The sequence below is a fragment of the Falco peregrinus genome, chromosome 6 (genome assembly GCF_023634155.1).
Source record: "Falco peregrinus isolate bFalPer1 chromosome 6, bFalPer1.pri, whole genome shotgun sequence".
Taxonomy (NCBI): Eukaryota; Metazoa; Chordata; class Aves; order Falconiformes; family Falconidae; genus Falco; species Falco peregrinus.
The window spans coordinates 47,009,284-47,023,133 of record NC_073726.1 but is presented as its reverse complement, the minus strand read 5'-3'; the positions used below and the strand labels follow the sequence as shown (position 1 = coordinate 47,023,133).

Below are 13,850 nucleotides of genomic sequence, written 5' to 3'. Positions count from 1 at the left end.
GCTATGATAGTATTCTTGAAAACCCTCGCATTTATCAAAAGGGTGTTAATAGAGGAATTGTATAAAAATGACATATGGGTATCTAAGACTCACATAAAACATTGAAAATGTGGTATGATGTGTATGCACATATTTATGAAGGACAAAATCCTTATTTATAGGCATTGATGGCATAAGTGTCATTTAGCTGAAAAAAAACGGGGGCTCTTGTCATGCTTCAGTGTTAACTGGGCAATTTAACCAATGACTAGTGTAGCTGAAAATTCCATCCCTTTAAAAAAAAAAAAGTCAGCAAATGTAATCTGTTTGTAGGATTGCGTTTCAGGAACTTTGTTTCCTCCACAAAACACACAAATAACTGTTATTTCTTTTTATAAATCTGTTTGCCAGCCAGTCTTTTCGACTTCTTGCTCCCTTGGAACTAACCTTTTAAAAACAGTTTGCAGTAACTTCTTTGTCAGAAATAGGCAGGTGTGGGCAAGTCTACTATACGTTACTCTGGTGAGATTCCATGTAGTCACCTGCAAATGTGACTAGCCTTAAGTTTCAAATATGTAGGTACAAAAATGTTGTATATGTAAAAAGAGCCTCATCATCCAAGACAGTTCCTTCACTAGAGGATTAGTCTCATAGAGCTTTCTGAAGATGAAAGAACAAACCTGAAAACTCTTGAATTGGAAGGAAACTGAAATGGTTTCTCCCACAAAGCTTATCACTGGTCAAGCAGAGTTGTTATCTAGTCCTGGACAACTTTTTTCTTCATTTATGATATCTGATGACTTGGAAAACAGTAAATATTTCTATTTTTCTTGGCATCTACTAATGGAAATATTTCTCAAAACTATTGTTTTCATTTCAGTTATAGCTATAAAATAATAAATGGTAAAATCTTGATTTTTTGAGATACTTGCATTCAGCTTTCTTGCATAGTGTTTAATGCCATCTTAAAATATTTTGCGTATTAATATAAAAACTTATGTAGTGATACATTGTAAATTCTGAAACCGTTACTTCATTATTAAAATTAAATGCTGTATTTTAGCACTAATAGTTGATCTGAAATCTACAATATTTCTTTTTGCGCTAGATCTCTTTTGATCCTGGATGACATCTGGGATTCCTGGGTATTAAAAGCATTTGATAATCAATGTCAGGTTCTTATCACCAGCAGGGACAGGAGCATAACAGATGCTGTGTCTGGTAAGGAACAGTTTCCTTTCCTGCACCACAGATTATGTGTGCATATGTATGCATTTTGTTCTTGCGAACTTTCAGAAAGAATCTGATCGAATCTATGTCTATCAGCTTGTGCACAAATGGCAAAGTTTTAGAATTCTGCTCTGTAAGATGTTATATTCTTTGTGCAATAAATGTTACATGTTATCCTGAAAATTGTATGTCTACATTGAAGAGTGCAATGATCCTTAAAAGGATAAATTAATCTTTGTGACACTGCTGCTGTTAGACTGATTATCTCGACACTATTGAGCAGTCACTACTATGACATGCCCATAGTGCAGTTGTAATTATTAGGTCATAGTCTAATTTTTTTGTCTCTCTAATGCAAGCTTGATTCTGCTAAAGTAGAATTTATACTCTTCTCGGTACTAAGCATATAAAATACTACACACAAAAAACAATGAACCAGGTCCTTTGCTCAAAATTTTACTTGGAAAATACTCACAATTTCCGTAGGGTTTTTAATGTTCTTTTACATTTTTCCAATGTTTCTGTGTCTAGGCAATAAATATGAGGTTCATGTGGAAAGTGGACTAGCACATGAGAAAGGATTGGAGATTTTATCTTTATTTGTGAATATGAAAATATCAGAACTGCCAGAGCAAGCTAACTGCCTTGTAAGGGAATGCAAAGGTATACTTGCCACTCTTTAACATACTGTTTACCACTGAATGGATTTTTTTTCTTCTAGGTTTTGACTTACAAATAGAGGAGGGAACATTCTTTAATACTGTACAGATTAAGTAAAACACAAGTGTTTGTTAAATGCTTTTTGTTTTTTTTGAACTAAATTGAAGTGTCTCATGTTGATTTTTGAGTAGTTTTCTTAATTGTATCTTCTGCCCACCCCCCTATTACACTTAAATTTGGTGAGTTTGCTGGTGTCTACATGGATGACATGTTCTGTTTGTCGGTTTGCTACACCTCAAAAATTTAATCAGTGTATTGGGAAAATTACCTGATGTATTAAACCACTTGACTAAATTATTGGATTGTGTTCCTTGAAAACCTCTAAGATTAAATTAATCTTTTCCTTCAGGTTCTCCTCTTGTGATATCCTTAATAGGTGCATTATTACGAGACTTCCCTAATCGTTGGGAATACTATCTCAAACAGCTGCAGAATAAGCAGTTCAAAAGAATAAGAAAATCTTCTTCTTATGATTATGAAGCTCTTGATGAAGCAATGTCCATAAGTGTTGAGCAACTGAATGACAATTACAAAGACTACTATAAAGACCTCTCTATCCTCCCAAAAGATGTTAAAGTACCTACTAAGGTAATAACAGCAATGCAGAAATCTCATCATTTTTAGTGAGATACAAACAATAACTTTAAAGAATTCATAAAATTTATAATTTTTGCATATAACTTATGCTGTACATACCTTAATAGTAATTGCTAGATTGGGTCCATTATTGTATCATGACTTATTGTCAGTACTGAAAGTAAAAAATTGTAACTGAATAAATGTATTCATAATGTTTAATATGCATTCCATATTCAATTCTTTAATTAGATTGTAATTAAGCTCTCTGAAGGCTTAAAAGCTGTTGTGTGAAATTTGTCTCCTTTAAGATAAAGGTATGATCAGCATAAATCAGCAAAAATAGACAAAAGATGAGATAATACAAGTTATCTGTCCTGTAGTTTGGTATGGAAGAATTTGTATTATTAATAAAATTAATTTATTACCATTTGTAATATTTGTAATATGACCATTTGTAATGTTTGTAATATGTCTATTTGTTAAAATGTGTGTTGTTGTCAGTTAATTGGTAGCCTTTTATGATATTCATACAAGTCATGTTATCCTTTAGTTCTGATTCTTTTCTCTTTTAATGTGCTTTTTTAGGTTCTTTGTATTCTTTGGGATATGGAAACTGAAGAAGTCGAAGATATACTACAGGAATTTGTTAACAAATCGCTATTGTTTTGTGATCGTAATGGGAAATCATTCCATTATTATTTACATGATCTTCAACTTGACTTTCTCACAGAGAAGAATCGCAACCAGCTTCAGGTAGGATATTGAATAATCAACTTACTTTTAACTTCATTCTCTGAAGCTGGGCATTCTTCAGAAAATGTTCCTTTGTTAAACATTGTCCACAGAACCTTCATAGAATAGGTTCATAATGTAGTTAAACTTAGTATTTTTCTTCTTACATTTATTTAATTTATTAAATTAATTATATATTTATATATATAACAATAAAAGTTAAAATTAAAACCGTTTATTTTCAACTTGAAACTATGGAGTGATTTCATGATGCTTCCACTTGGAGCTAAGAAGCTAACCTGAGAGAAGACTCTATATCTATTATTTCTTTGTCAAAGATGTTTCCAGCAGGAGACGGAATGTTCCATTGATGATTCCAAAGCCATCAAAATTCTACCAGAACAGGATGTGTTTTCTTTAATACAGAGGAGTGCTTTTTACTCCTTTTTTTTCAATTTAGGGCAATACTTGCAGGGAGAGGACCTGTAAGTTGGGCCAAATAAATTTATCAGTTCTGAAGGACAGGACAGAAAGCATAGATAAAAAGAAAAGGCAAGTTTTTAGACTTGCTTTAGATCTACATATGTAAGGGTATTTTTTTGTTAGCTACACACATTTAATGTGGAGAGTGATCTGATAGCTGTTCTCAGTCTAAGAAGGAAGGTTAACAGCTTATTTTTCTGTCTTTTAATATCCAGAAAATGTTTCTGGTGAAGTCTTAATAAGTTAGGTTAAATGCACAATTTTGGAAGGTAAGCTTTCCTTATTTCATTTGTTGACGTATTATGATTGAGAAATAATAGTAATAGTATTCCTTAAGACTACATACAATATAATAATAATAATTCTAATTCCTTGATACTGAAACCAGCCCGTACCTTGGTACAGCGTTAACTGAAAGTGTGTTTTGATTCACATTGCAGGAGCTACATAAAAACATAGTAAATCAGTACAAGAAACATTACAAACTTAACATGCCTGTTTCATCTCAAGAGGATTGCATGTACTGGTATAACTTTCTAGCGTATCACATGGCTGGTGCCAACATGCAGAAGGTGAGTTCTGACTTGTGTCATCTGTTTCCTTCCTTGCCCACCATTACCACTGCCTTTCCCCTCAGGCTTTTTCCCCACCTGAACCTCTCTTCTCTCAGGCTTTTGTCCAGACAGGTGAACATTCAATACAGAGTCCTTTAGAGGCTCCACTGATAATCACTGTCTGTTAAGAAAAAGACTTTATTTCTACCCTGTGTTTCATGTTTCCAGCCAATTCTTGAGAAGATTTCTTATTTTGTATCATAATAGCTTGTGTTTTTCTTCTTCTTTTTAAGAAGCTTTGATAAGAAATATTCTCTAAAGCTTTTTGAAAACCCAGGCTTGCTTTATGGTATGATAGTAGAAGTAAATTGATTTCTTCAGAGAATGTGATTAATTAGATACTTTTTTTCAAAGAAGTTGTGAGGTTTTTCCTCTTATGTCATACTAATTTGTGTGTAAAGGTTCATTCTTTGTATTACCAGATTTCAACAGCCACAAAATACCCAGAAAGAGTTAGATGGGCAGATCTCTTGTTTCCAAGATTGCCTTGGTGCCTTTAAAAAATTGCTGTTCTTTAGATACTGAGCTAGTATAAGATGCAGATCATGCAGGAAGACTAATACTTTTAGTAGTTTCACTTGAACATCTATAGAGTTCTTGCCCTGAATAGCATTTGGTCCTGGTTGCTGATTGCTTTATTTCATGTGTACTCAAACTTTTTCAGTTGAACGTCTTTTGAGATGATTCATCTGACTAGTCATATAAAATACACTTTGTATATTCACAATTTGTAGTCCGCATTAATTATGAAGGTTCCTATAAATCTAGGGTTTTTTGGATCATGTTTACTTTATTATCTCAGTCTCTTTAATTTCAACCTATTGGAAAAATGAAACATATCTTCTCTATATTTTGTAGAATAAGCTTCTTAGAGTTTCTTTAGCCTGTCTCATTATGACTCTATGCTTCTTAGAGTTTATGCTCTTTGTATTGCTTATTTCTCATTACTTAGGCATGATTTCTATTTATTGGAAAGCTAACAAATATGTGAGGTATTCTTTTTCTTTGTTTAACCATGATAATCTTTTAATCCTTGCGGTATTTACTGATTTTAAATTGGAATATACTTTGAGCCTGTGAAATGTTGTCTCTAAGTGGTTTTTCTGATCCCAGCCAGTACTTTTTTTAACAAGAACGGCTTTTTAAAAATATGTTAATAGCAAGAGTTGGTCTAAAGAAAACATTGGATCAATACTTGAAAATGGTCATCTGACTAATAGGGATGAAGAAAAAATGCTTTTTTTGCCTCAGTCTTTAATAATACTGACAGACTTTGGACTACCCGGCCCCCTGAGTTGAAGGACCACGAGCATGGTAGCAGTGACTTTCCATTTGCGGATAGTAAAATTCTAAGGAACCAGCAGTATCAGCTGAATGTTCACAAGTCCATAGGGCCTGATGGGATTCATCCCAGAGTACTAGGGAACTAGCGGATGTTATGGTGGGGTCTCTCTCGATCAGCTACTAAAGGTCTTGCGAGTCTGGGGAGTTCCCTGCTGACTGGAAGCTAGCCAGGATTATTCCAGTCCACAAAGGGCCTGAGGAAGACCCAGGGAACTACAGGTCTGTTAGTCTAACCTCAGTTCCTGAAAAAATTATGGAGAAGATTATACCGCATACTCTTGAAAAGAGTTTAAAGAATAATGCGGTCATCAGGCACAGTCAGCGTGCATTCACAAAGGGAAAGTCCTGTGTAACTACTTTGCTATCCTCCTATGATAAGGTCACCTGTCTAGTGGATGAAGGGAAGGCGGTTGGATGTATTTTTCTGGATTTTAATACTGTCCCTCACAGCGTCCTTCTGGACCAGTTGTCCATCTGCAAGATGAGCAGGCACATGGTGTTCAGGGTGAAGAACTGGGTAAACAGCAGGGCTTAGAGGATTGTTGTGGATGGGACTACATCTGGCTGGTGACTGGTCACCAGCAGTGTTCCTCAGGGTTCAATTCTGGGGCCAGTCCTTTTCAACATATTTATCAGTGATCTAGATGCAGGAGTTGAACGCACCATTGACAGGGTTGCTGATGATACCAGACTGGGAAGTGCTTTTGAACCTCTTAAGGGGCAAGAGGCCTTGCAGAAGGATCTAGATAGATTGGAGAGCATTGGACAGTGATTAATGGGATGAAACTTAGCAAGTCCAAATGCCAGATTCTGCACCTGGGATGGAGTAATGCCAGGCGCAAGTATAAATTGTGAGAGGAGTGGCTGGAGAGCAGCCCTGCCGAAAGGGCTCATTTAGGGGTGCTGGCCAACAGCAGGCTCAATGTGAGTCAGCAGTGTGCCCTGGCAGCCTGGAGGACAAATGGCATCCTGGGGTGCATCAACCACAGTATAACCAGCCAGTCACAAGAGGCGATTATCCTGCTATATTGAGTGTTGGTGCAGCCTCACCTCAAGGACTATGTGCAGCTCTGGGCCCCACAATTTAAGAAGGATGTTAAGGTACCTTGACTGTGTCCAGAGGAGGGCAACAAAGCTGGTGAAAAGGCTGGAAGGAATGTTCTGTGAGGAGCAGTAAGGACTTTGTATTTGGTTAGTTCAGAGAAAAGGAGGCTGAGGGGCAACCGACCTCATTGCCTCCTACAGCTTCCTGAGAAGGGAAGTGGAGAGGGAGGGAGGTGCTGATCTCTTCTCCCTGGCATCCAGTGATAGGATATGTGGGAATGGAGCAAAGCTGTGTCAAGGGAGGTTTAGACTGGACATGAGGAAGTGTTTCTTTACCGAGAGGGTTGTCAAACACTGGAACAGTTTGGTGGTTGATCCCCAAGCCTGTCAGTGTTCAAGAGGCATTTCAACAATGCCCTTAACATGCTTTAGCTTTTGGTCAGACTAGAATAGGTCAGGCAATTTGGCTAGATGGTAATTGTAAGTTCCTTCCAACAGAAATATTCTATTCTAATAATTCTGTTTGCAGTTTCTGATTGCCTTTTAAGTAGCCTTCTCATTTTAATTACATGTAACTATAACAGATTTTTTGCTTTCATTCAAATTCAGCAACTGTTAGGAAGAACAGCAGATCGCTATTAGCAGAATGATCTTTGCTAGACTGGACCAGAAGAAGCTTTTTCAGAGTTGTATCTTAAACCAGGTCTTGTGTGCTACAGAAGTCAAGGTTTGGTTTGTATTCCTATCCCTTCTCCGACTAGCTGTATCAAAGAGTGGTCTTTTGCATTAAAATAGCAAGCTTGGCCTTCTATATCCAGAATTTTCATACCTTATAGAGTAAGACGCAGCAAACAGGAAATTGCCTAAGTTTTTATCTACAGACAATTGCACTGAAGCGTATTAAATACCTAATATATTTCCTGTGCTTTTCTTTTTCCCCTTAAGTAGATTCTGTTGTGAAACTTACACTCTGAACTTAAATTTTTATTTCTTGTAGGAACTTCGTGATCTTATGTTTTCTTTAGATTGGATTAAAGCTAAAACAGAATTGGTAGGGCCTGCTCATCTGATTCATGAATATGTAGAGTATAGTTCAGTCCTGGATCAAAAGGTATGATGCTAAAAGGTAAATGATCGGTCTGTTCCAAACATATTTTTCTGTTTTGCAATTGCATTTTGTTGGATGTGTGTATATATGAGAGATAAATAGAAAGCTTAAAAACCTGAAACTTAAAACCAGTACTAAGTTAAACTTTAACCTGGAGAAGGAAAAAATGAAGAAAACTTAGTTTTCAGTTTTAGTTGTAACTTCAGTATGTGCCAAAGTAATCGACTGTAGAACGCAGTAACTGAGGTGAGCAACAATACCTAATGGTGGGTACGTGTAGTACTCTGCTTTTCAGGAGGTATGGAATTTTGTTGGTGGCTTGGAATAGTCTTTCTGATACTGCACGTTGACTGCTTATTGAATAAGTCACTGTTGCCATTATCTTTTATTTGAAAAATAAGGATAATATGCTTTCTTGAATAGGATAATGAAATATTTCAGTCTATCATGCATACTTGCTAATAGAACTAAAAAAAAAATAGAACTAAGTGCTTTTGTAAGAATATTAGCTGTATAGAAAATCAAAAAAGCAAAGGGCACTTAGGAAATAAATCCACTTTCTATGTTATGAAATACTGTCTGCTTTGTACACAGGATAGCACAATACGTGAGAACTTCCAGGAATTTCTGTCTTTAAATGGGCACCTTCTTGGACGACAGCCATTTCCTGACATTATACAGCTGGGTCTTTGCCAACCAGAGACATCAGAGGTGTATCAACAAGCCAAGCTACATGCTCAAAGAGAAACAGGAACATTTTATTTGGAATGGACGTAAGTAGCTGCAGTTCATCTACTGATATGCTGGTCTCTTGATCCAAGAAAATGATGTAATGTACAACTAAATACAATATATGGCTAATATAAAGACCTTTAAGAACTGCTGTGTTTTTTCTGGGGAAAGAAGGTGAAATAATTTTCAAGAACTTGTGGGAGGAGGGGAACTCTGGATACGTAAGGCCACAAATTAGTAATAATTACATGGAAATAAATAGAGCAGTAGATTTACTCTGTACTCAATGGTTTTTCCTTTTAAATAACTGTACAAAGATGAATGTAAGATACTTTGAACCTTCTCTAAATATTTATTTTTTTAAAAAGGTAGTGCAAGTATTGGGTATGTTACAGTATGTTTTTAGGTTTTCTAGTAAAATGTACACTGTAAAAAGGAGAGCATTTGTGCTAACTTGCAAAGTTTTTGAAATTAGATGGACAATAGCGAAATGCTTTGTAATCTCTACCCAGTCTTCACATTTCTTCTATTTAAATAATTTTTTTTTGTTTTCATATTTTGGAAGTTGTTTAAGGAAAAAGTATACATATCTAAACATTTTTCCAGCATAGTCCAGTAGTTATCTGACCATGTGACTGTCTCTGTTAGATTCTTCTGTTTGATGTTGCTCTTCTGGTGTCTGCAGTCCTCGGTGGTTACAAAACAGAATGATCCTGTGTCAAGTAATTATGGAATAACCAGGAAGGTTAATCCAGGCATACTTTAATTTAGGTCTTCTCTTTCAATATTTGGTTGTTTCATTTTGCATAGCTGACAGATTCTAACAAAAACTCTTGGAAGCTGGCATAATTCAGAAGAGTCTGTTTCCAGGTAGTTCAGGGCTTTCACTTTGGATGTGGGAGACTTAGGCTGAAGAACATGACTGAAATCAGCAGAACTAGAGACAGATGTCTCCCATCCTAGGGTAAGGTTCTAAAAGTGGGTTTTAGGATGTGTAGGTGAATACACTGCTCTTTTGACGAGCAATTTTACCTTTATTAAAATAAGCAAAAGAAAAAAATGTTGGCTTAGATGAGTCAGTATTTTGCAGTGAAAAATTGCTTTCATTCTACAGTGCAGCTACTTTGTTTTGAGATGTTTTACCCGTTATTTGAATGCTAAGCCTGAAGGTTGAAAACAGTTAATGATAAAAACTTGAAGTACATTGATTCATTTGACTTTAGAAAAAAATTAATCTTGTAACAATCTGTTCAACACCAGAAATATCTTATTACAGTGACAGCTTTCTGTATTATGATTAGGCTAAACAGGATGATTATGGTTGCTACCAATTCTAATTTTTTGTTAAAGTGAGTCAGGAGTCATATAAGGTGTGTTAGATTCTGTACTTAATCTCTGATTGAAATGCAGTGATAGTCATAGATTTTATTCAAATATATAGTGATAAGAATTGAGTTTTTGCTGTGAAAATTGAATAAATTTACTAAAAATTTACAGATGTTTTTGAATAAGCTAGAAAAGGATCCTGCAGGAGAACGAGAATTCTCAGGAAGACATTTGTATTTGTAAAAAAGCAGATCATGAAATGTCATTAGGGAGACTGTGTCTTGCTGTGCAACAGCTTTGCCTATAAAGTAGCATGTTAGTTTTTCATGCACATGCTATGTTTCTTGATCTCTAAGCTGTTATTATTAGAGGGCAATAAAAACTCTTGAGTGGGTGTTGGAATTCATGTTTCCCTTACTACTTCAGCATGAAGAGCGAGAGGTAAGGTATAGTGGGTTGGTTGGATGGTTTGTTATAAAGCTTGCTCTTCAAGATGTGTGAAAAAGTGTTATCTTTTTATAGAGGATTTTGAATAGTAAAAAGGCACTAGGAAATCCTACTCCTCTAAAATCAGCTGTCTTACCCTGTAGAAATAAAAAATCCTTGAAAAACCTTTACCGCCTGGTTGTTCGTCCACATAGAGATGCGGTTTACCATGCCTGCTTTTCTAAGGATAAACAAAGAATAGCATCATGTGGAGCTGATAAAACACTTCAGGTAAGATACCTATGCATGAGTGAAAACAGATGCTGTTTACCATTTTGATAACATTTGTTAACAGTCTTGTTGCCTTTTTTTTCTTTTTTTTTTTTTTTTTTGTTCCCTGTTATGTGGAGATATTAGGGATCTAAAACATACATCCTTTTCAATCATTTGTCTCCAGTATTATTACATAAACATCAAATTGCATGTTTAGAGTAGTAAGCATCACTTTCTAGATCGAAAGCTAAACTGTGTGGTTTCAGGGCTTCTATCCTTACTGCTGTAATACATGAATGTGAGATGCCTTTTAATGATACAGAAAAGTTTGCAGCCTAAGTAATGTACCCCAGCACATTTAATATTTGCTTGCAAAAATGTTATTTCTATTCACTGTGGACCTACAGAATGAGAAACGGTAAGACGTTTTAGTATTTCTATGGGATGATAATGGACATTATTCTACTTTGGTGTTTATTTAGTAAATTGTCTTATGCAATAGTAATAAATCTGGGGAGAAAAATGAACCCCTGAAGCTGAAGACAGTAATGGATTGGAAATGGGCCTGAAGTGGATTAGGTGAGACAGAGAGGGAAATGACTAATATAAATTTGCCAGCAGTCTGCCTGGAGGGGAGCCAGCCAGCTCTCAAGAAAACTAGCAATCAGCCAGCCAGTAACCTGCTAAAGTATCCATATTCCAGACAGCCAAAGGTAAGGGAAAAGAACAACTTTTCTGCAAGCCTTTGCTGTTGTTTTGGATGCTTGATAAGTTGAGTACTAAAGTAATAACATTAGTGGTGCTTAGTTGCTGTTCATTTGGCTACTTAATGTGTTGTTACTGTGGTTTTATTTATTTATTTTGTTTGCTGGCTTCTATAATATTATGATCATGACATCAACTATAGGAGGTGGCTGGTGGATGTACTCATTTTATGCTGTGCTGACGTTACTGTGCTGGGCTTCTGTACTTAATGGCTTCATTATTGAGAATGCAGATTGCTTATTTTTCTCTTCATTTCCACCCAAAAAATTAAAATCTCTGGATTGCAATTGCATTTCAACTGAACTTTTGTTGAAGAAGTAATAGGAAAATTAACAATAATTCCTTTTTCATTGTTTAATTTTATTCATGTTTTTTCTAATAGTGGCCTAAGCTTTTCAGTTTCAAGGCTGCTTCTAATCGTTCTGTAAAATAAAAAATAATAATTGCTAGATTAAGAACAGATATTCTATAGAATTTACTGTAAATGTAGATTTCCTGTTGCTTCGGTATTTGTGTTCTATTTTTGAGCAAATACCAACCATTTAATTGTCATCGAACAGAAATACCAATGAAAAAGTAAAGGAAAAAGTGGGGAAGTCCTATTGCTGCTGTAAAAAATGCCTTGTGATTTGTGTTAATAATTAAGAATATAAGGGGAGACCTGATTTTTTTTTTTTTTTTTTTTTTTTTTCTTTTCCTCCCACCACCATTGTACAGTTAAACCCCAGCATTTTGGGAAATTGATAAATATGACACTTTTTCCCAACTGTCCTTTTGTTCCCTATGACTAGCTCAGGACTGAGACTTCTGTTATCCTGTGTGATTTTTCACTACTTCTTCTTTACTTTTTGTTCCTCAAATCATCAGTTGCTGCTGAAATTCTTACTTTCCACACAAGGATATAATGTATATGTTTGTTTTATTTATTTTTATATATATATGTAAATAAAATGAAAAAAAAAAAGGCAAACCTAGAATTTGTTGTTGTAAGAATAGATTTTTTTAATGGATACAGTGTTTTGTAGTTACTGTTAAAAAAAATACTGGGAAAGGACATGGATTTAGGCTTAAAGAGTAATGGTGGAAAAAATAGAGACACATGTTACAAACAAATCTTTTTTAAAGCCAGTTTTCTCTGTTTCTCTCCGTAACAAATTCTACTATCCTTACAAATTTGAAGCTCCAATTGAATATTTTTATAATTTTACCTGAAATTATAAATGCTTTCAAAAATAAACCCGATTTCATGAAAAGGTTATATAGAGAGCTGTTCGAGAGGAAAAAAACCCCATATTTGTGATTTAAAATTATATGCAAGTTACAAGATTTTATTATTTCTTGTTTTAGGTGTTTAAAGCGGAAAGTGGCGAGAGACTTCTGGAGATCAGTGCCCATGATGATGAAATACTTTGTTGCGCTTTCTCTGCAGATGGTGAATTTGTAGCAACTTGTTCAGCTGATAAAAAAGTGAAGGTAAGGAAATGGAAAGTAGACAATTTTTTTTTCAAATTTATGATTCTAATTTCAGTTTCAACCAACTCAGGCAGAGCAGATTGTTAAGACTAAATTTTTTTGAACTGTTGTAAATCTTGTGTGGATAATTCACTACTTACCAAACAGAAGAGCCCCACTTGTTATATAACGTAAAAGATAACATCATGCTTACAGAATTACCACTTATTTTACTTGTAATGTGAGATGATTCTTTTTAAGTAGAATGTAATGTGTGAGTCCAGTCTTCTCCATAATACACTTCTCCATGAGTGTATCTGTAATTCTTTTTTTCATGTTATTTTTCTGTTACATGTGACTGACTTGGAATTTTTAATTCCTCAGTATTGTAGCAAAACCTTGGTGAAATTCCAGTATTTATCAGATTCTAATCTGAATCATAGAGGTGTTATTAAGAGTGTTTTAGGACTTTATCTGTATTTCAGCATCGTTTACAGATTTTTTTTTTTTTAAATGAATTGCTTTAAATATATTTAAAAGTTTTTCATCCTTCAATTCTCTCTAGATCTGGAACTCAAGAACAGGCCAGTGTAGGCGTGTATACGAAGAACACTCAGAGCAGGTCAACTGCTGCCAGTTCAATAACAGAAGTGGTCAGTATCTTTTAGCTACCTGCTCAAATGACAGTTTCATCAAAGTAAGTGGAAAAGGTTGAGATTATTCTCATGCTGCTTGTCATAACAGAATAATTGTTGATGTATAAATGTATTTAAACAGCACAAATTACAGGGTTTTTATTGGGCCTGGTATAAGAGAGACGGCAACAAATTAAGAGTACCAACTACATTTCTGTAATCAGATTTCATCAAGGCAGTACATGAGTGTTTATGCTCAGCAAAGGAGAATGGGCAAGTCCTCTATTGGTAGGGCATGAAAATGAGGGCTTTGGCAAGACTTTCAGAGGTTGGGAGGGGAACAGCATAAGAAAAATTAAGGCAGAAATTTAGGATTGAAAACGTTAATAATGTAAAAAACCGGATGCT

At 35.1% G+C, this 13,850-nt stretch overlaps 1 protein-coding gene across 12 annotated transcripts in view; it reads left to right on the top strand.

Annotated features, from left to right (window-relative positions):
- The window catches only part of APAF1 (apoptotic peptidase activating factor 1), a 41,238-nt gene that overhangs the window by 10,918 nt on the left and 16,470 nt on the right, over nt 1-13,850 (top strand). For 9 of the 12 annotated variants that reach the window (XR_008747759.1, XR_008747762.1, XR_008747760.1 and 6 more), the window contains 10 exons: nt 1,088-1,200; nt 1,741-1,872; nt 2,279-2,517; nt 3,094-3,261; nt 4,164-4,295; nt 7,723-7,836; nt 8,428-8,606; nt 10,482-10,608; nt 12,703-12,828; nt 13,373-13,504. Coding sequence is in view for 6 of the 12 variants with exons in the window: in XM_055807971.1 (XP_055663946.1) it covers nt 1,088-1,200; nt 1,741-1,872; nt 2,279-2,517; nt 3,094-3,261; nt 4,164-4,295; nt 7,723-7,836; nt 8,428-8,606; nt 10,482-10,608; nt 12,703-12,828; nt 13,373-13,504 (1,462 nt within the window). In the remaining 6 variants the exon portion in view is untranslated. Of the gene's footprint in view, nt 1-1,087; nt 1,201-1,740; nt 1,873-2,278; nt 2,518-3,093; nt 3,262-4,163; nt 4,296-7,722; nt 7,852-8,427; nt 8,607-10,481; nt 10,609-11,211; nt 11,293-12,702; nt 12,829-13,372; nt 13,505-13,850 lie in introns of those variants that run through there. The other 3 variants (XR_008747764.1, XM_055807972.1, XM_055807973.1) reach the window with 3 other exon arrangements.